The 21,367-nt window shown below is 48.1% G+C and overlaps 1 protein-coding gene across 14 annotated transcripts in view; it reads right to left on the reverse strand.

Annotated features, from left to right (window-relative positions):
* Positions 1–21,367, reverse strand: part of LOC147015585 (amyloid-beta A4 precursor protein-binding family A member 1-like) — a 210,173-nt gene that overhangs the window by 169,377 nt on the left and 19,429 nt on the right. For all 14 annotated transcript variants that reach the window (XM_085850478.1, XM_085850482.1, XM_085850488.1 and 11 more), the window contains one exon: positions 11,167–11,203. In XM_085850478.1, coding sequence (XP_085706604.1) covers positions 11,167–11,203 — 37 coding nt within the window. The remainder of the gene's footprint in view (positions 1–11,166; positions 11,204–21,367) is intronic.

Raw genomic sequence — 21,367 nt, forward strand, 5'->3', positions numbered from 1 at the left:
ATGGCATATGACAACCATGATTATGGAAGGTGGTTGCCAGATTATTGGGCGATGCTCTCTTCACTGTCAGATGAGCAAATGGCCTTCTTCAACGATCACTTCACCCAGTCCATGACAGGGCTACCCCACTCCTGCCAGCTACTGGACCTTTGGATAGAAACGACTATGAATCTGAACTCGAAGCTGAAGCAAGGATGGCTTCAGCTTATGCAGAATGAAAAGCAACTGTTCTCAACAACAAGAAATGCAAACAATGTCGTGAGGGTGAAGGCAACTGTGAATCGGAACCTCAAGTGCCAGCGTTCCCATAGGAAACATGTTGAGTGTCAGCCAGCGAGGATGAAGAAGGATGAGCAGGCAGTTCACGACCTGCAGGCATGCATGAAGGATATTGATGCTGAGCCCTTTGACATCTCCTCACCTACACTGAGGTCACTACAATCTGGCCTGGTCGCATCACTGGAGTTAGTGCATGACCTCAAGACCGCACTACAAGATGGCCAAGCACAGGTTGAAACAATCCTGCAAGAGCGAGTGTTCACCAAGATGAAGCCTCTCACTGCAACCATCCACAGGAATAAGAGGAAGAATTTTGCTAGTGTACAGATCTGTGCACCATCTGGTGTGCCCATGAAGGTGGCCCAGATGGAGAGGTCAGGGCTGGCAGCCCTGGTAGAACTTGTGGAGGGATCAGGTATGATCCAGCTTGAGTCAGCCCTTGAGGGGAGAGTGACTGAGGAGTGCCTCTCACTCTACAATGTAGATGGATCAATGTGCAAGACTGCGAAGAGCAAGTTGTTACAACTGTTCAACCTTGACCCAGTTGCTGAGAAACCACGGGACCACATCAGCCTCATGGAAATGGGGCTGATTTGTCGGCTAGTCACCCCCACGCCCGAGGACCGAGAGGCTTGGAAGCGGGATGGCTCAGAGTACTGCTGGAGTGACTACCTGGATAAGATCTGCGCTATCATCCTCTCACGCCTCATCAATGACAAGTATGACCTTCCCTTTAGCATCAAGGATGATGAGCATGATCGATGGGCAGCAAAACATCTCCACATCCCAAATGTTTTCCCTAAGCCGGAAGACATGTTCCCACGAGCCGCTGAGTTCAACAAACTCATGGACAATTCAGGAAACAAGGTCAGTCTGCAAAAGCTTGTGAAGGAACAGTTGAAAAAACAAGTTGGTCGGGTGCAGAGTAGCATCATATACTGTGAGGGTGAGACGTCAACTAACCTGAGCACTGGTGTGGCAAATGGGGACTATGTCTTCAAGCATCCAGAGGCAGATACAATGCTGCTCTCAGCCTATGCCAAGCTGAGGACCGGAAACTACACTGGAGCAGTTTTTCTAGACAGCGAGGACACCGACGTGCATGTCCAGGCGGCTTATGTCTCGCAACAACTCCGAGGTGATCTGTTGATTAAACGCAAGAATGTGTTAATCAACTGCCGTGCCATGCTTTCAGAACAGGTTGCAGATATCATCATACCTCTCCATGTCATCACTGGCAGTGATCACACATCAGGGTTCTATGGGCATGGGAAAAAGCCAGTGTTGGAGAAGGTGATCTCTGATCCTGAGGCGAGAGAGCTCCGAGGACGAGTGGGTGAGAGTCTGGAGTTAGAGGACGAAGTCAGAGCTGATATGAAGGCTTTTGTCCTCTCCAAAGTTTATGCTGAGAGTGCAGATGTTACCCGTGGGCAGGCCAGAGCTTCTAAGTGGCCCAAACTGAAGAAGAAGAGTATGATCCACCTCCGACCTGATGATGACTCGTTGGATCTCCATGTCGGGAGGACGAACTACATCACATATTGCCAGCTCCATTACAACCTGTTAGACAGTTAGAGCATCTGTCCCCCATTGACCATGGCTGGGAAATTCTGAATGGGAAGTGCCAAACAGTGTGCCACACCCTCCCCCCTTTACCCCAGCAGCTCATACCTTGTGACTGTTCAGATGAGAATAGTGATGAGAGTACTCGCAATGATGAGAGGAGTGAGGCCGGAGAATCCACAGATTCGGATGAAGACTAGCGGTCCATTAGTTACATTGGAAAGTTGTAAATTCAGTTTAAAGACATTGTACTTCCCTAAAATAGGGGGATATTGATGTACAAATGCATGCCAATGTATTAGAATATATACATTTCATTGGTCCACATCCAGTAATTCCATGACCATGGAGAGCAAAGGTTTGTTCCTCATCAACCACAAATGTTTACCTTTTTGACCATCAAGATGACGTCTGTGCATTTACTTGTAGTTCTACTGTCCAGACCTCAACTCAACATGAAAAGAGCTTTCATTGGAGCCTATTATGAAGGCTCTAGGACAACATTGAAAAATTGACCTTTCCCAGCTGAAAATCAGCAGCCATCTTGGATTTGAAGGTCAAAAGTATGTCAAATCATCAAACCAACATCAAATATGAATTACTTGACCCAAAAAGTCCCAGAATACATATATTGTGTAGCATTATAGGCCAAACCATTGGAAAGATAATTTCCAACATGGCCGACAGCAGCCATCTTGGATGTGGGGCTCTCATGGAGTTAGCCCGCATTTTTGCGAGGGGCATGGGGGATAAATTTTTTATTTAACCCTCATAGAAGACAAATCCACTGAGAAACGAATCTATGCTCTCCACGGTCATGGAATTGCTGTTCATGACCCTACTATTTCTGGTATGACAAACTTGAGCCTCGTCCTGGCGATGGAGTTTCTTCTCCATCTAAAACTGTTCCTCACTCTCCATGCACTGTCCTCACTCCCACAATCCCCTCAGGAATACCTCTGGCTACAGCTTCCCCTCCTCTCCCACCTCACGTTTATCTGTGTTGTACCGTCTACCAAACAGTGATGACTCCATTTACACCTCACTCGCCAAAAACATTGACCAACTTAACTCCTCTCATCCCAACTCTCTCTCTTCCTCATATGTGGTGACTTCAACTGCCATCATGCCAGTTGGCTCGGTGTGGGTACCTCCCTCACCTGTCATGGCTCTTTAGCAAAAGACTTCTGCGACTCATTGGGACTAACACAATCTGTCAACTTCCCGACCAGGATCTCAACCAATGATACCATCTCTTCTCTCTTCTGTGGACCATCTCTTCTGGATCTGATTTTGACCAATTTCACAGAAAACATCTGCTGTTCTTCCTCTGCTCAAATCGGTTCATCTGGCCACATGCTTGTCAAAGTAACCATCAATCTCGCTGTTATTAGAGAATCACCTCAGCACCGTCGTGTCTGGCATTTCACTCAGGCTGACTGGCAAGGACATCAAGCAGCCATCAAACGTCTTGACTGGTCTCCCATCTCTACCTTCTCCGACATCAACTCATCGTGGGAATTCTTTCATAGAAATTTGCTCTATATCTCTCTCATGCACAGATTTATCCCATCTCGTCCTCAGTCGTCATACCCTTCCTCCCGCCCATGGTACACTGAAGTTTGCGGCGAGGCAGTTGTCCTGAAACAACTTGCCTTCGCCTCATGGGAGGAAAATGCAACTGAAGGCAATCTCAGCTCCTTCCACAAAGCTTGGAAATGAATCAAATATGTATCCAACGTATCAAATCACAATGCCACAAAAAACAATGATGCATTCAGAGAGAGCAGCAAGTTACCACGTGGAAAGACAGCTTGAGCCAAACTGAACAGAACTGGCAACACCGAGACAAAAACAGTCACAGCTACAATTTCCATCAGACAGTACTTTATGCCTGCATCATTCACACTTTTTTACAGGCATAAAACGGTGTTTGATTGTAGTTATAGGTGTGGCTATGTTTTGTGGATGTCATATACTGTAATGGTAAAACTTCAACTGTTGAGGGCAACATCTAAATATTCTTGGATTTCAAAAATATTTCACAAGCATTGTTTTTGTGAGGAACAGAACAGGTTGGTGAGGAGGAACAGGGTGAGAGAAACATATTTCAAACTTTCATGTTTATGAGCCATCCGAGAAGTGCCCGGGCGGTGTTTATGTCTGGATGGGAGTTTATGCGTCCAGGCGGTATTTATAGTACGAGCGGTAGAAAATTGATTTCAGTCATTATTTTGTTTCCGTCTTCACAGTTATTCGATGCAGAAGCATTTTGATGAGACTATTAATCGTAAATAATGCACCACTGCACGTCTGCCTTCCCTTCCTCTCACTTCCTGCTGCCTTCCCTTCCCCCTCGCTCTCCTTCCCTCCTTTCTCTCCCCCCTCGCTCTCCTTCCCTCCTCTCTCTCCCCCCTCGCTCTCCTTGCCTCCACTCTCTCCCCCCTCCCTCTCCTTCCCTCCTCTCTCTCTCTCCCCTCCTCCTCCTTCCCTCTCTCTCTCTCCCCCTCGCTCTCCTTCCCTCCTCTCTCTCCCCCCTCGCTCTCCTTCCCTCCTCTCTCCCCCTCGCTCTCCTTCCCTCCTCCTCTCTCTCCCCCTCGCTCTCCTTCCCTCCTCTCTCTCCCCCTCGCTCTCCTTCCTCCCTCTCTCTCCCCCTCGCTCTCCTTCCCTCCTCTCTCTCCCCCTCGCTCTCCTTCCCTCCTCTCTCTCTCCCCCCCGCTCTCCTTCCCTCCTCTCTCTCCCCCCCGCTCTCCTTCCCTCCTCTCTCTCCCCCCTTCGCTTCTTCCTCTTCCCTCCTTCTCTCTCCCCCCCCGCTCTCCTTCCCTCCTCTCTCTCTCCCCCCGCTCTCCTTCCCTCCTCTCTCTCCCCCCTCGCTCTCCTCCCTTCCCTCTCTCTCCCCCCCGCTCTCCTTCCCTCCTCTCTCTCCCCCCGCTCTCCTTCCCTTCCTCCCTCTCTCTCCCCCCCGCTCTCCTTCCCTCCTCTCTCTCTCCCCCCTCGCTCTCCTTCCCTTCCTCTCTCTCCCCCCCGCTCTCCTTCCCTCCTCTCTCCCCCCCCCCGCTCTCCTTCCCTCCTCTCTCTCCCCCCCCCCGCTCTCCTTCCCTCCTCTCTCTCCCCCTCGCTCTCTCCCTCCTCCCTCCTCTTCTCCCCCACCCGCTCTCCCTCCCTCCTCTCTCTCCCCTCGCTTCTCCTTCCCTCCTCTCTCTCCCCCCCCCTCCTCTCTCTCCCCCTCTCCTCCCTCCTCTCTCTCCCCCCCTCGCTCTCTCCTCCTCCTCTCTCCCCCCCCGCTCTCTCTCCTCCCTCTCTTCTTCCCTCCTCTCTCTCCCCCCCGCTTCCTCCTCCCCTCCTCTTCTCCCCCCCCCTCGCTCTCCTTCCCCTTCCTTCTCTCCCTCCCCCCGCTTCTCCTCCTCCCTCTCTCTCTCCCCCGCTTCTCCTCCCTCTCTTCTCTCTCCCCCCGCTCTCCTCCCTCCTCTCTCTCTCTCGCTTTCTCCTCCTCCTCCCTCTCTCTCCCCCCGCTCTCCTTCCCTCCTCTCTCTCTCCCCCCGCTCCTCCCCTCCTCCTCTCTCTCTCTCCCCCGCTTCTCCCTCCCTCCCTTCTCTTCTCCCCCCGCTTTCTCCTCCCTCTCCTTCTCTCCCCCCCTCTCCTCCTCCCTCCTCTCTCTCCCCCCCGCTCTCTCCTTCCCTCCTCTCTCTCCCCCCCCGCTTTCTCTCCTCCCTCCTCTCTCTCTCCCCCCCGCTCTCCTTCCCTCCTCTCTCTCCCCCCCGCTTCTCCTTCCCTCCTCTCTCTCCCCCCTCGCTCCCTCCTCCTCTCTCTCTCCCCCCTCGCTCTCCTCCTTCCCTCCTCTCTCCCCCCCGCTCTCCTTCCCTCCTCTCTCTCTCTCTCCCCCCGCTCTCCTCCCTCCTCTCTCCTCCTCTCCCTCCCCCGCTCCTCTCTCCCCTCGCTCCTCTCCTCTCTCTCTCTCCCCCGCTCCTTCCCTCCTCTCTCCCCCCCTCGCTCACCTTCCTCCTCTCTCCCCCTCTCTCCCCCCTCCGCTCTCCTCGCTCCCTTCCCTCCTCTCTCCCCCCTCGCTCACCTTCCTCTCTCTCTCCCCCTCGCTCACCTTCCCTCCTCTCTCTCCCCTCGCTCACCTTCCCTCCTCTCTCTCCCCCCTCGCTCACCTTCCCTCCTCTCTCTCCCCCTCGCTCACCTTCCCTCCTCTCTCTCCCCCTCGCTCACCTTCCCTCCTCTCTCCCCCTCGCTCACCTTCCTCCTCCTCTCTCCCCCCCCTCGCTCGCTTCTTCCCTCCTTCTCTCCCCCTCGCTCACCTTCCCTCCTCTCTCCCCTCGCTCACCTTCCTCCTCTCTCCCCCTCGCTCACCTTCCCTCCTCTCTCCCCCTCGCTCACCTTCCCTCCTCTCTCTCCCCCTCGCTCGCCTTCCCTCCTCTCTCCCCCTCGCTCGCCTTCCCTCCTCTCTCTCCCCCTCGCTCACCTTCCCTCCCTCTCCCCCTCCCCCTCGCTCACCTTCCCTCCTCTCTCCCCCCTCGCTCACCTTCCCTCCTCTCCCCCCCCCCTCGCTCACCTTCCCTCCTCTCCCCCTCGCTCACCTTCCCTCCCTCTCTCCTCCCCCTCGCTCACCTTCCCTCCTCTCTCCCCCCTCGCTCGCCTTCCCTCCTCTCTCTCCCCTCGCTCACCTTCCCTCCTCTCTCTCCCCTCGCTCGCTCCTTCCCTCCTCTCTCCCCCTCGTCCGCCTTCCCTCCTCTCTCCCCCCTCGCTCACCTTCCCTCCTCTCTCCCCCCTCGCTCACCTTCCCTCCTCTCTCCCCCTCGCTCACCTTCCCTCCTCTCTCTCTCCTCGCTCGCTTTTCCTTCCCTCCTCTCTCTCCCCTCGCTCACCTTCCCTCCTCTCTCTCCCCCTCGCTCGCCTTCCCTCCTCTCTCTCCCCCCCTCGCTCGCTTCTTCCCTCCTCTCTCTCCCCCCTCGCTCACCTTCCTCCCTCTCTCTCCCCCTCGCTCACCTTCCCTCCTCTCTCCCCCTCGCTCACCTTCCCTCCTCTCTCTCCCCCCTCGCTCGCTCTTCCCTCCTCTCTCCCCCCTCGCTCACCTTCCCTCCTCTCTCTCCCCTCGCTCACCTTCCCTCCTCTCTCCCCCTCGCTCACCTCTCCTCCCTCCTCTCTCCCCCCTCGCTCGCCTTCCCTCCTCTCTCTCCCCCCCCTCGCTCACTCTTCCCTCCTCTCTCCCCTCGCTCACCTTCCCTCCTTCTCTCTCCCCCTCGCTCGCTCTTCCCTCCCTCTCTCTCCCCCCCTCGCTCACCTTCCCTCCTCTCTCTCCCCCCCTCGCTCGCCTTCCCTCCTCTCTCTCCCCCCTCGCTCACCTTCCCTCCTCTCTCCCCCTCGCTCACCTTCCCTCCTCTCTCCCCCTCCCCCTCGTCCACCTTCCCTCCTCTCTCCCCCCTCGCTCACCTTCCTCCTCCTCTCCTCTCCTTCCTCCTCTCTCCCCTCGCTCCTTCCCTCTCTCTCCCTCGCTCTCTCTCCCCTCGCTCACCTTCCCTCCTCTCTCCCTCCCCTCGCTCACCTTCCCTCCTCTCTCCCCCTCGCTCGCTCTTCCCTCCTTCTCTCTCCCTCGTCGCTCTTTCCCTCCTCTCTCCCCCCCTCGCTCGCCTTCTCTTCCTCCTCTCTCCCCCCTCGCCACCTTCCTCCTCTCTCCCCCTCGCTCACCTTCCCCCTCGCTCCCTCCTCCTCTCTCCCCCTCGCTCACCTTCCTCCTCTCTCTCCCTCCTCTCTCCTCCTCTCTCCCTCGCTCTCTCTCCTCTCTCCCCTCGCTCACCTTCCCTCCTCTCTCTCCCCTCGCTCACTTCCTCTCTCTCGCTCACTCCCCCCTCGCTCCTCCTCTTCCCTCTCTCCTCGCTCACCTCTCCCTCGCTCACCTTCCCCCTCTCCCCTCGCTCACCTTCCCCCTCTCTCTCCCCCTCGCTCACTCTCCCCCTCTCTCCCCCTCGCTCACTCCCCCTCTCTCTCCCCCTCGCTCACTCCCCCCTCTCTCACTCCCTCTCTCACTCCTCCCCTCTCTCACTCCCCCTCGCTCTCACTCCTCCCTCTCTCACTCCCCCCTCTCTCACTCCCCCCTCTCTCCCCCTCGCTCACTCCCCCTCCTCTCTCCCCCCTCGCTCACTCCCCCCTCCTCTCCCCCCTCGCTCACTCCCCCTCCTCTCTCCCCCTCGCTCACTCCCTCCCTTCTCTCCCCCCTCCTCTCTCCCCCCTCGCTCACCTCCCTCCCTCCTCTCTCCCCCTTGCTCACTCCCCCCTCCTCTCTCCTCTCTCTCACCTTGGCTCCTCTCTCCCCCCTCGCTCACCTTCCCTCCTCTCTCTCCCCCCTGCTCACCTTCCCACCTCTCACCCCCTCGCTCTCCTTCCCTCCACTCTCCACCCACCCCTTGCTGTTCTTCCCACCTCTCTTTCCCCTCTCGCTCTCCTTCCCTGCTCTCCCCCCTTCGCTCTCATTCCTTCCTCTCTCTCTCTCTCCCCCTCCCTTGATCTCTTTCCCTCCTCTCCCCCCCACCCCCACCCACACTTTTGTATTCCTGTCAGCAAAATGATGGGTGGTATTTGCTCGTAATATAGATTTTTTTTATTTATATAATATGTAATACATATATATATATACATATAAATATATAGAAAATATAATTACACATACATACATACATACATACAAAAGAAAGACACAGCAAACCAATGAATAATTTGGCTCAAACAGTAATTGGCAGGGTCAGCATCATACGACATTTCGCTTGTGATCCATAATCCTTATCAAGTCAAAGAGAACCAGCTAGCGCAAGCGGCCATTTTTATTGACCACCATCGACCCACTTCTGGTCATGTGTGAAAGCATGGAACCATTTGTGTGTTAAAATAAAGAAGGCCATGTCATTATCATTGGGTTACTGCTTGTAACCTGGCATATAAAAGATCAGGGAAGCAGTTTAACCAGTGAAACAATTGATATCCCAACCGAATGCAACACATTCATAAAGATATCACGAAGGGGATGGTGTAAAACCAAGCTGACAGAAAAGCAAACCCTATCTACACACCACCCAAGTGTTCGAGCATGCAGTGAACGGGTAGTACGTGAGAGGGCATAGGCGAATACAGGCTTGACCACTCACATACATCATGTAACACGAGATCACGACATTTACAACACAGGAACGAGCAGTAAACCAATGATGATGACATGGCCATCATTATTTCAACACAAAAAAGGGTTCCATGCTTCCGCACGTGACCGGAAATGGGTCGATGCCACGTGGTCTATAAAAACGGCCATGTGCGCTAGCTGGTTCTTTTTGGCTTGATGCAGCCTGTGGATCACAAGCGAAACATCATTTGAAGCTGACCCTTCTTATTCCTGTTTGTACCAAATGGGAGAGTATATTATAGTTCTATTCATTGGTTGTCTGTGCTTTTCTTTCTATTACAATGGATAATCCCAACTGCATTAACTTGATATCACACACACATACACACGTATACATCTTGCCTACCCAAGATATGAAATATGTAATATTGCAGACTCTCATTTCGATAATCTTAATGATTAATTAAGAGGAGCTAATTCAAGATAAACAAATAAAAAATTACTTAATCACAGGATTTTTTTAACTTTTTCTTTTCTCATTAAAAATTCATCTGAAAACCTGCAGGCTAAGTTACTGTGCTCGAGGCATGTATAAGGGATGTTATAGCCATTGGAAGTTATGTGATAGATAGCAGACTCAGAATTTTACCAAGAAAGCTTATGCTTGGGCAGCAGGGGGCAGAATATGCATGCAACATTCATTTAAATAGAAACAAAGTAACTGTCCAGTGAGTATTTACATTTCCACTGCATTAAAGGATACCCCCTCCCCCCCCCCCCAAAAAAAAAAACACATCAATGATGATGGCAAAGTGAGATTTCAATCACCAACTTTTACAAAATGTGTTTGTTTTCACCACCTCAAAAAAAACAAATGCTTCCATGTATTTTCTGAATAAAGTCTACAGAAGGAAAATAAATAAATCCTTTCTGGTAGAAAAAGTAAAGTCGGCCAAGGTTGCTCTTTCAATACTGCCAAATTTCAGAAAATTAAGCAATGAGTCACGAAACAGTGCAGCAAGTGGCCACGAGACGGTTATTGGAAGAGTGTAAGTAATCAGGTGCTACCAAAGTTTCGACAAACTTTTGTAAGTGAGCTTCATACTGCTTACTCAGGGAATTGGGACTGAACTATAGCAAAGTCAAAGCAGTGGAACCTCCTGAAGCAAAAATGGCAAAGTTCTGATTGCTGGTGATAAAAAAAATCTTACTGTGGATGACATTGAAACAGAAAATTAAATCTGAAGGGTAGAGTGTGATGAGGAGTGAAGTATAAAGGTGGTGGCAAGATTCTGTTAAAAGAGCCATATATGTACTGTATGTCTGTGAGGGAGGGGGAGAAATTAAATTTGGGTTATGTTAAAATGGAAGGCAATTAAGGGAGAAAAACGAGAGTTGGGTCAATGGACAGCGAGTTGGGAGAGGGTGGGATCAAGGAGAATGTACAGGGTGTAATAAAGTGAGGGGGGGCACGGGGAAGGATTTCACCATTTTGTAATACAACATATAGATGGATAGAAATACGAATATTTTCTATACGACGAAAATATATGTGCAAGCGAGACTTGAAAGTTGCAGATATCAATTAGAATTCATAAATTTACCAAGAAAAGTTGAAAATGAATTAAAATCTGACAATAGGAACTCACAGCATGAAGTTATTCACAAAGCTCCACATGTGTTTGCCAAGGGGGTCAAACACACACACACACACACACACACACACACACACACACACACACACACACACACACACACACACACACACACACACACACACACACACACACACACACAATCCCAAAAGTAATGCCTCATAAATGAAGAAGTGGTGCAAAAACAGCAACCTGCACAAGCGTTCACATTCAGTAACTGCCTCATGTGGAAATATGCAGGCCTGTGTAGAAGTTGCTTTTGAGAGCAATTAAAATTATCAGGAAATAAGATAGGAGGCATTAGTTTGAGGAAAGCCCTTGTTGGGGCTCAATGGGCTGCACAGTTAAAATATTTAAACAGTTTTGCATTCAACTCTTCAACACAGCCCAAGCAAACATAGTTCCCTCCTCAACATGTAACCCCCACCACCCCACACCCATGTGTGCATAAACACCCTCTCCTCCCCGTCACCCAACATCCCCTCAATAAACAAATGCAGCCAATCTCCACACACCGCAATCCCCCCAATCTTCTGTCACAGCAGCCCAAGCACTTACCATCAACAAAACTAGGGAATGCAGTGTTCTTTAAGCTCTGTAGGAAGAAGTAGAACAATAACAACATTAATGAAAAGATAAAATTTGTGAAATGCTTTTGTGTCACGAGCAATATTGTTATATTACAGTAAGATTTCCATCATGTTTGTACGATAAGTACATAAAAACCTCCCTTACCAAATCACACACAGGCATGTTGGTGATGGTACAGAAGAAATAGCATGAAAAGCAAGTTCATTCATTGGCTGCCAGATTGACAGAAAGCAAATACTTAGTGAGCAGTGAATGCAGGCATTGAGTACTTAAGGCATTTACAGTGCCCTGGATACAAAACTTCTTTCTGCCTCGAGCACAGACATGACATTAAAGTAAAATAAAAAATAAAAAAACTCATACAATCAGACACAAAAAATGAAAATCTTTCAAAGGAGACATTAAGGCGGTTGTTTGTGGCTAGTGTAGGTTTGATTCCCATGGGTGTTCGCTCTCACCAACCTGCACTTCATAATCATGACAAGTATGCCAAACAACCCACAACACAAGTCGGAGGAGGCTTCCTTCATGTAGTGGACTGAAATACGATTGTTTCCGGTTAACATTGTGACATTATTTTCAAAATGTACAAAGGAAATGGAAATTTTTCTACGTTCAGTGTGAAAGGCCAAGTACAGGGTGTGTCAATAAAAGGTTAACCGCTTCAAATGACCTTTGTACTTTTACTCATTACCTTAATTTTTTGTTTGTTTGTTTTGCAGGAGTGATCAATGCTCTTTGGAGAAGTCATACAAGCATAACCAAAGTATTATATGGAAAAAATGACGTTTTCTATGGAGCAAAGAGTAAACATTGTCAAGTGGTGTTCTGAGACCAAATCAATTGCTTCCTTCCAGACGAGGTTCTGTACTGAATATAGAGTGCATCCCAGAAACAAGCAAAGCAAGCCAGCCATTTGGAAAAGTTCAAAAGTGAAGGGACTATTCTCAACATTAACAAGGGATGATACGGTCGTCCAAGAAGTGTACGGTGTTAAGGAAACATGGAACGAACGAGTTAATGAGTCAGTCATGCAAAGTCCAGAGAAATCGCATCGACAAAGATCAGCAGAACTGGGTCAAACTCCCAGCAAAATCAGAAGGAAAATGAAACAAGATTTAAACCTCTTTCCTTACCGCATCGCAACAGCCCATAAATTGTCCGATGGGTATAAAGCAGCAAGAGCCGCTATGTGTGAGATGCTGCAGCAGAAGATGGAGGCAAACCCAAACTGGATTCACGTTGTGTGGTTTAGTGATGAGGCATACTTTCACATCAATGGTGCTGTCAATTCACACAACAAAACATTTTCTGGGGAATTCAATGCCCAGATGAGGTTGAAGAGAAGTCGCTTAAGGGTTGGAAAGTCACTGCTTTTGTGGTTGTCAGATACAGAGGTGTGTTTGGGCCGTATTGGTTTGAAGACAAAAAAGGAAGAACAGTTACTATCAATCAAGAACGATACCGGTTGATTGTCAATGCCTTTCACGAAGACTTGAAGCAATCGATGAGCACTGCAGCCCTCCGGCGACAGTGGTTCATGCAAGATGGTGCTAACCCGCATACAGCCAACGAAACACTTGCCTTTCTGCGTCAAAACTTCAGACAACGAGTTCTCAGTTTGCGTATGGAAAATGAATGGTCTCCACACAGCTCCGACTTCAATCCGCTACATTTTTACCTCTGGGGAGCTTGTAAGGATAACGTCTACAAGGAACACCCCAGATCTGAACCTGATCTGAAGGCAGCAGTTGAGGCTTATGTGCAGACAGTAACCATTAAAACTTGCAGAAACGTCATTGAAAACTTCGCAATTCGTGTGAATGTATGTTGTGTGTGTGGGTGTCGTGTGTGGGGGTGTTGCGTGTGGGGGTGCTCACATTGAACCCCTAAACTATAAGCGCATTAACACATAACGAGTTTAATTTCTCTATAATTTAGTTTTCACTTTCCGAGTTAATTTTTTGTTTTATTACTCAATGTTTTGGTTAATAAAGTTTTGAAGTGGTTAACCTTTTATTGACACATCCTGTAGTTTCATGTTTTCTCGATTGTCCCATTAAAATTAATGTGTTTCCTTCTAAACAAGTGCAAGAAGAAGAGAGGGCCAATTCAATATTTTAGTTTATGAAGGATGGATTGCTCTGTGGAGCAAGAACAATCTTAAGAAGAAACATCGCAATCTGTGGTTAGATCCCTTTAAAAAAATAAGGCAAAAATCAAAAGCAAAGATGAGGCTATGTGTTGTAATGTGAATTATACATCACAAGGGCACTGCAATGTGAATTCCCGATCATATGTACATTGCAAATATGAATTCCACATCATACGTTTGCCGCAATGTGAATTCCACATCATACGTTTGCTGCAATGTGAATTCCAGATTATGCGTGTACCAGAATGTGAATTCCACATCATACATATCCTGTGATGGGAATTCCAGATCAGAATCCTATCTCGATTTCTCCTGATGACCATCTTTTTCAGATCAGGCATGCACTCCAATGCAAATTTCAGATCATACATGTTTTTTTGCAACAAAAATAATTCCCTTGCATTAAATTTGTTTAATTTTTCTCCTCTTTATTCTTGCATATACAGTGGCCTGCAAAAGTATGCACCTCCCTCCAAAGTTTTCACATTTTGTGCCACCTGAGCTTATTTTATGATGCTTTCAAATCAAACTTTATATGTGGAGTCTTCACAAACTACTCCAAAATGATAAAGCTAAGAAATGCAGATAAAATGTGAATAAGTTAGATTAACAGAGAAAAATCAGGTGCTTCTCAGTTGCACAAGTATTCAAACCCTTTGCCTAATTAACCCTAAATCACTTCAGGAGCAAATTTTTGTTTGAAAGGTTACAAAACAGGTGTAATAGGTTTCACCTGTATGTAATCAGTGATTGAACATAAAAAAATTAAGCTCCCCCATCTAAGGAGTTTAGAGGTGAAACTCACTTGGTCAACACCAACAAGGCAACTATGAGGACAAAGGAGCTTTCCAAAGAAGTGAGACAAAGTGGTAGAGAAGCACCATTCAGGAGAGGGTAATAAGAAGATTTCAAAGTCGCTCATTATCCCTTTGAGTACAGAGAAATCCATCATTAAAAATTACCCCCGTGTGGGGGTGACGGTCATCTCTATAATACCATAATACCACAAGTTCTCAATGTTCAGTTATGACCGAAGACTACTGCGCAGTTCTACTGTGCAGCTCGAATTGCACAGTTTGGTTAAAGATGACTCGGCATTTTGGCACGCGCGCACGAAATTATATTTTGAAAATAAATGCCGACGTTTACATTTCGGGTTTTGAAACTTTTGCACCTTCGGCGGAAAATGTATAAATATAAAAGGCTAAAAATGTGTTTTATATTTATATTTCATTTCTCCTTCCTTCCTTCTTTCTTTGCGAATCGCATCGGCGTTTTTGGCCATCTTCCAGATCACGTGACGATCAAACGGGAAGGAAATTCAAAAATCTATCTGGTTAGATACAAGATAATATCTTTTACTATCATAATCAATAAACAGTTGCCGAATATCTTGTAGAATGGCAGACGAGATGGGTTTTGAAAATGGAGATTTTTATAACTTATGTGACCTCGTGACCTTGACCCTGATCTTGAACCCGGACAAAAGTTATATCGTTGTGCAACACTCATTGACCTCTACCCACATACTAAGTTTCATCAAGATCGGAAGGAAAAATTGTTGACGGACGTACGGACGGATATGCGGACGGACATTTGGTCCGGCTTTATTAGGTCATCTCGGCAGAGATGACCTAAAAGTGGAAGACGTATCATACCACCCAGACTCCACCCAGATCATGTCACCCATTCAAACTCACCAGCCAGGCAAGCAGGAAACTGGTTGGGGATGTCACTGTAAATCCAACAATGACTTTCTTATTCTTGCGTATGGCAACTTAGCTGCCCGGTAGCTATCATTTGTTAGAAGCGCGACCAGTGTGACCACTCCTTGGCTTTTTTCACAAGATCCTGGCTATTTGTTGTTGACCTTGGCGTCTTGTGAAACTATTTCAAAAATCGGCCGAATCTTGGCTTTTTTCAAAAGTGGGAATTATTTACCTTTAAAAAAAAATATATCATTTCCCTCGTCACAGCAGGTCACAGTCATACAATGGCCCATTGTGGTAACACTTACCACCACCTAGGGGCAGGCGTGCGTGCAGTCAGTCAGTGCCTGTCCCAACACGATGGTGTCCACTCGAGTAGTGCTATGCGCGGAGTAGACGGGTACCAGTCTAGTGGGGTGGGGTCGAGGTTGTTTAAAAGTTTTTCGAGTTTCCTGTTTTGATTTTGGTCTGCTCGTTTCACTTTTTTGACGTTCACAGCGAGGTAATACAATGAGTCAGTCGGCAGTGCGGGGATCGTTTGAAGGTGAAAGAGAGGAAGAATCTAATCAAGAAGGGGCAGGACCCTCGAAAAAGTCAAAATGGTACAAACAATCGTTCAACTCGGCTTGAAGCAGTGATCCCGATTTGGCAGAATGGATTGGAATGGCTGTGATCGTGACGGTAACGCGATGTGTAAAGTTTGTGACTGTAAATTTGCTTTTCCCAACAAATCACACCTCAAACAACATGGGAAATCGTCCAAGCACACAAAAGCTGTGAATACTAAGAAACAGCAAGTGGACATAGGGAAATTTTTCAAGAAGAAAGCGCTGCAGCCGAACCTGGAAGAACAAGTGGCAAAAGCGGAAGTTTTGCTTGGAGGTTTCATGGCTGAACATCGCACTCCTTTTTGGCAAGCAGACCACCTGACCGATGTCATGAAAGCAATGTTCCCCGACTCAAAAATCGCCCAAAAGCTGCAGATGAAACGTACCAAGGCATCTTACGGCATACAGTATGGCATCGCCCATGAGGAGAAACGGTCACTAGCTTCCATTTGTCAGGACACGATGTTTTCGCTTATTATAGATGAAAGCACTGATGTATCTGTCGAGCAAATCCTGGCCATTATGGTCCGATTTTTCCATGACAGTAAAGTGTTTGATGTGCTGCTGGATGTTGTTGTAGTGGACGACGCAACAGCTCGTGGTCTATACAAATTTGTCAAGGACTTGTTGGCAAGCAAAGCCATCCCCTTTAGGAACGTACTGGGCTTTGCAAGCAATAACTGTTTGACGATGATGGGTGAAAAAAGCGGGTTTCAGGCGCTGCTGAAGGCGGATAATCCATCAGTCTTCGTAATGGGCTGCATATGCCATTCGTTTGCTTTGTGTGCAAGTTATGCAGCTCACCATCTACCGTCTTGGCTAGAGTCTGTGATGAAGGACATACGCTGCTATTTCCCCAGGAGCAGCAAACGAATGCACGAATTCAAGCTTATTCAGGAGGCCATACAAATTGAGCAGCATCGCATCGCAAAGCTCGCTCAGACTGTGGCTATCGAGGGGTCAAGTTGTAGCCCGTATTGTCGAACAATGGGATGTGCTCTTGCTGTTTTTTCAGGTGCAGACACCAAGCGATCGCATGGATGGCGCAGCCCAAATTCATAAAACCATGACGACACCTGGCACAACACACTTGTTCCTCTTTCTGAACTTCCTACTGCCCAAGATAGATAGGATGAACAAGGAATTTCAGTCCGAAAGCTTCAGAACGCATGTTACCTTCAGTTTCATCCGTGATTCATATCGCGAAATCTTATCGCTATTCATTCGCCCCGAAGTGATTGAACGATGCGACCTGTCCGAAGTGGACCCCAAAAACCCTGAGATCCAGCTGCCACTCATGAAAATCCATGTGGGGGGGGGGGGTCGCTGTACTACACAGCTGGAAAAAGAGCCTCTGAAAGAGAAAGAACAGTTGTTCAGAAAGGATTGTTTGGCATTTCTGCAGGAGCTCACAATGCAGATTTAGAAACGGTTCGACCTTTCTGAAAACAGCGTTCTTGCCCACTTATCATGTCTTGATCCGAAGACCGCTCTCTCTCTCCCGATCGTCCTCATCCGTCCCTTTCAGGATTAGCAGCAAAATTCCCTCAACTCATTTCGGAGGAGAATCTCGACAAGCTTGATGATGAATGGCATGCTCTTCAGTTCACGAACGACACTGTGAAGGCCCTTGATGTTGATATGAATCCAGTCCAATTCTGGGACGCTCTCATGAGTGTGAAAGACGGAAATGGTGACCTTACATATGGAACTCTTGGGAAGTTCATGTACACCTTACTGGCCCTATCTCATTCCTCGGCTTGCGTCGAACAGATTTTTTTCGGAAGTGAACATGGTGAAAACAACTCAAACTAACAGACTACATGCATCAACAGTCGCCAATAGAATACTGTCACGGCAGACCATCAGTCGCCAGGGAGCACAGTGCCGCACATGGCAGCCACCCAAGGTTGTTGTGGAAAATGTACAATATGGCAGATGGGACACTGACTCGGTTCGTTTCTATGATGTGGAGGGCCAGGATAACGATACCGCTTAGAGAAGATAACGATGCCGGTTTGTTAGCGAGTCATGGACCTACGAGTCGTTCATATGTATCGCATGAATGATTTTTGATTTTTTCGCTCGCGATCTTCAAATATTACCGAATTCTGCTGTGCCGACTATAGGTTTTCTATTATCATCGCTTTTCCTAAACCTTGTGAATTCTTGGCTTTTTTCATTGGCTCACCTTGGCATTTATGAAAATGAGGAGTGGCCACACTGAGCGCAACTGTGTCGCTGATGCAGTGCCCCTCTACCAGTACACACTGGTACTCATTTCACCGACCTCGGAAACATAACAGGTTGAGTCAACCCCCTAGTGTATTAATTCAGTGGCCAACGGGGATTGAACTCAGGACCCTAGGATCCCAAGCCGCCACCCTAATCACTAAGCAAACACCAGGCTTATAACAATGACTTTGAAAGATCTGCATGGCTCTATGTCCAAGATGGGGGTCATTGTTCATCAATCAGCAATATCCCGTCCCTTCACAAAGCTGTCCGCAATGGACAGGTGGCAAGAAAGAAGACATTACTGAAAAAGACGCATCTAAAAGCATGTATGGAGTTTTCAAAGAAGCATCTTAATGAGACTGCAGGCATGTGAAGAAACGTTTTGTGGTCAGACGAGACAAAAATTGAACATTTTGGTGTAAATTCAAAGCGTTACGTCGAGCGCAAGCCTAACACTGAACATCACCCAGTCAACACCATCCCTCCTGTCAAGCATGATGGTGCCAGGATCATGTGAAGGGGCTGATTTTCATCAGCAGGGACTGGCATGCTTGTCAGAATAGAAGGGACAATGGACGGTGCAAAGTACAGGAGAATCAGAGATGAAAACATGCTTGAGTGAGCCATGAATCTGAAAAAGGGGAGGAGATGCACAATTGAGTATCCTGACAATGATCTGAATCACAAAGTTAAAGCCACACTGGAGTGGCTGAATAAGAAGAAAATAAATGTTTTTGAGTGGCCCAGTCAAAGTCCTGACTTGTATCCAACTGGAAATTTATGATGAGACTTGAAGATTGCAGTCCACATCTCACAGCACTCTCAGTGCCAGAGTATAGTTCAGATATCAGATTGATCAGTTTTGGTCGCAACCCATGAAGACCAAAAATCCTCCAGATGGCATCCCAATTCACTGAATCAAATGCTTTGCAGAGATCAACACAGGCTGCAAGCAGCCCCTTCCGAAACTCTCGTCTGTGTTTGATGAGGACCCGAAGAGCAAGGATACAGTCAATTGTTGACCTCTTTGGTGTAAAGCCTGACTACTCTGGGCGCTGGTGCTCAAGTAGATGGTGGCGAACCCTATCAAGAATTATCCGAGCAAAGATCTTGCCTGGCGCTGAGCGCAGCTTCACCTCTCGGGAGTTTTTGCAATCCTAGTGATCACCCTTCCCTTTCAAGAGAGGGACAACAAGGCCCCTCGTCCAGTCAGTGGGGATGATGCCTGTGTTCCAGGCAGAGCACAGAAATGCATGCAATGATATGTACAGTATTTCTACCAGCCTTGAGAAGTCCAGCATGGTTGCCACAGATCCCAGGAGCTTTACCCCATTTCAACCGGTTCACCACAGCCTGCATTTCCATCAATGAAGGTGGACCACAATTGATTGGAGGGTCAGCAAGGATAGTAACACCCCTGACATCTAACGCAACAGCTGGTGGATCAGCCTCGTGCAGCCACTCAAAGTAACCAGTCCAGCGGGCCTTCACTTCGGACTCCTCTGTCAAGAGACCACCACCCTCCGCTCTAACTGCAGTACACCGAGGGATGGGCTTGAAGGAACGCAATGCGTGAATTCCCCTGTAAGCAGGATGAGAATCACTTAACCACAGGTGATGCTCTACCCCCTCACAAATTCCTCCCACATGGGCCTCCTTGTCCACCCTCAGCGCACGTAGTTTTACACCTCAACTCCCTGACCAACTCAGCTCTGCCATCAAGCCTGGCGGCCATTTTAGTTGTACATAAATATGGGCTAACCCTTTAACTCCATACAGCAAAATTACTAAAACAACAGGGGCTATGACATTTTATGTCTTTTATTCTGCATATTTATACACAAAATTAATGTTTGTTTCAGAAAATTTTTATTTTGCACTCATTCAAAATTGTTATCGAGGTGGCCAAAAGACCCCTTTTGCCTGAGGGTCCAGAATACTGTCAGTCCGCCTCTGAGGGGGAGTATACACCAGGCAGACTTGACAAGGTGCCATCATGTTTTTGAGGAGGGAGACAAGGTTGAAAGGTAATTCTTGAGATTGGACAGATGTTGTTTTTTGGCTCTCCTGAGAGCACGCACGCACGCACGCACGCACGCACGCACGCACGCACGCACGCACGCACGCACGCACGCACGCACGCACGCACGCACGCACGCACGCACACACACACACACACACACACACACACACACACACACACACACACACACACACACACACACACACACACACACGTTGCGGGTTTTGTGGAATGATCTCCAGTTGCCTTCGGTTGGATTTGCCTTCCAGGGGGAGAATGCAAGTTGGTTTTAGGCAACTGCCTCACCACAGGATTCAGAGTACCAAGAGCGGGAGGATGAGTAAGATAACTGAAGACGAGATGGGATGAATCTGTGCATCACACAGAGAGCAGGTTTCTGTGGAAGAATTCCCAGGCTCAATTAATATCAGGGGTGGGAGATATCAGAGACCAGTTCTGAAGTGTAATGGCTGCTTAAAATCTCTGCCAGTTTGTCTGAGTGACCTGTCAGTCTCACCGGTGCTGAGGCTGTTCTCTGAGAATGGCCAGAGAGATGTTGACCTTCACAAGCACATTATCAGATGTGGCAATTGAGGCAGATGACGAGCAAGATACATTGGCGGGGAAGTTGGTCATCACCAAATCAAGAAGGGAAGATTTTCCATTGGGAGAAATCTAGATGGGAAAGTTCACAGCCTTGTTCTGATAAGAAAGTCAATACTGAAGGAAAAACAGACAGGTTCGTTTATACCACCCCGAATACAACCTTCTCCTCCCCTCCCCCCACCACACCCCCAACAAGTTTGTTTCTACCCTGTATCGAGGTAATTGGAGCACTCCGTCAACTGAGCCAAGGTCCCAACAAAGCATTCAGAGTATTGGGATGAGGGTGGGGAGGAAGTAGATCTCTCAATCTAAACAAACAGCTACATAACATCAGCTTTTAAAATGTTATCGAAAGAAAGTGATCTCCACTGCACCATCACAAAGGGTGAGGATGTGCGCTTTGGTGCAGAATTGAACCTGCCTTTCATGGTTGGACCAATTTTGGATCAGTTTGTTTTATCTACAAAGATCACAACCTTCTAAGATAATTCATCATCTCTGGTTTGAGAAAAATTGGTCATCACTACCAAGAAATAACAAATGAAATCCTTCAATACAGCACGTGTGATGAAGCAAATGAGTACACTAATGTTAAAATATGCAATTTATGCTTTTTCAGTTGAAAAACAATTAAAAAGCGTACTTAATATTTGAAATGTAAAAATCTTGTTATTATTGTGATAAGCACCTTTATATATACAACAGAAGGAATGAAATCGCTCGATACAGCATGGCAGGGGGCCGCAAAAGAATGATAGCATAAGAAAAACTTCGCTTTCAGCGTTTGACGCGAAATGCAATGGTGGGCGGGAATGACGTCTTTCGTTCG

This window comes from Eptatretus burgeri, chromosome 12, assembly GCF_056783735.1.
Source record: "Eptatretus burgeri isolate ZD-2024b chromosome 12, Ebu_testis_v1, whole genome shotgun sequence".
NCBI lineage: Eukaryota > Metazoa > Chordata > Myxini > Myxiniformes > Myxinidae > Eptatretus > Eptatretus burgeri.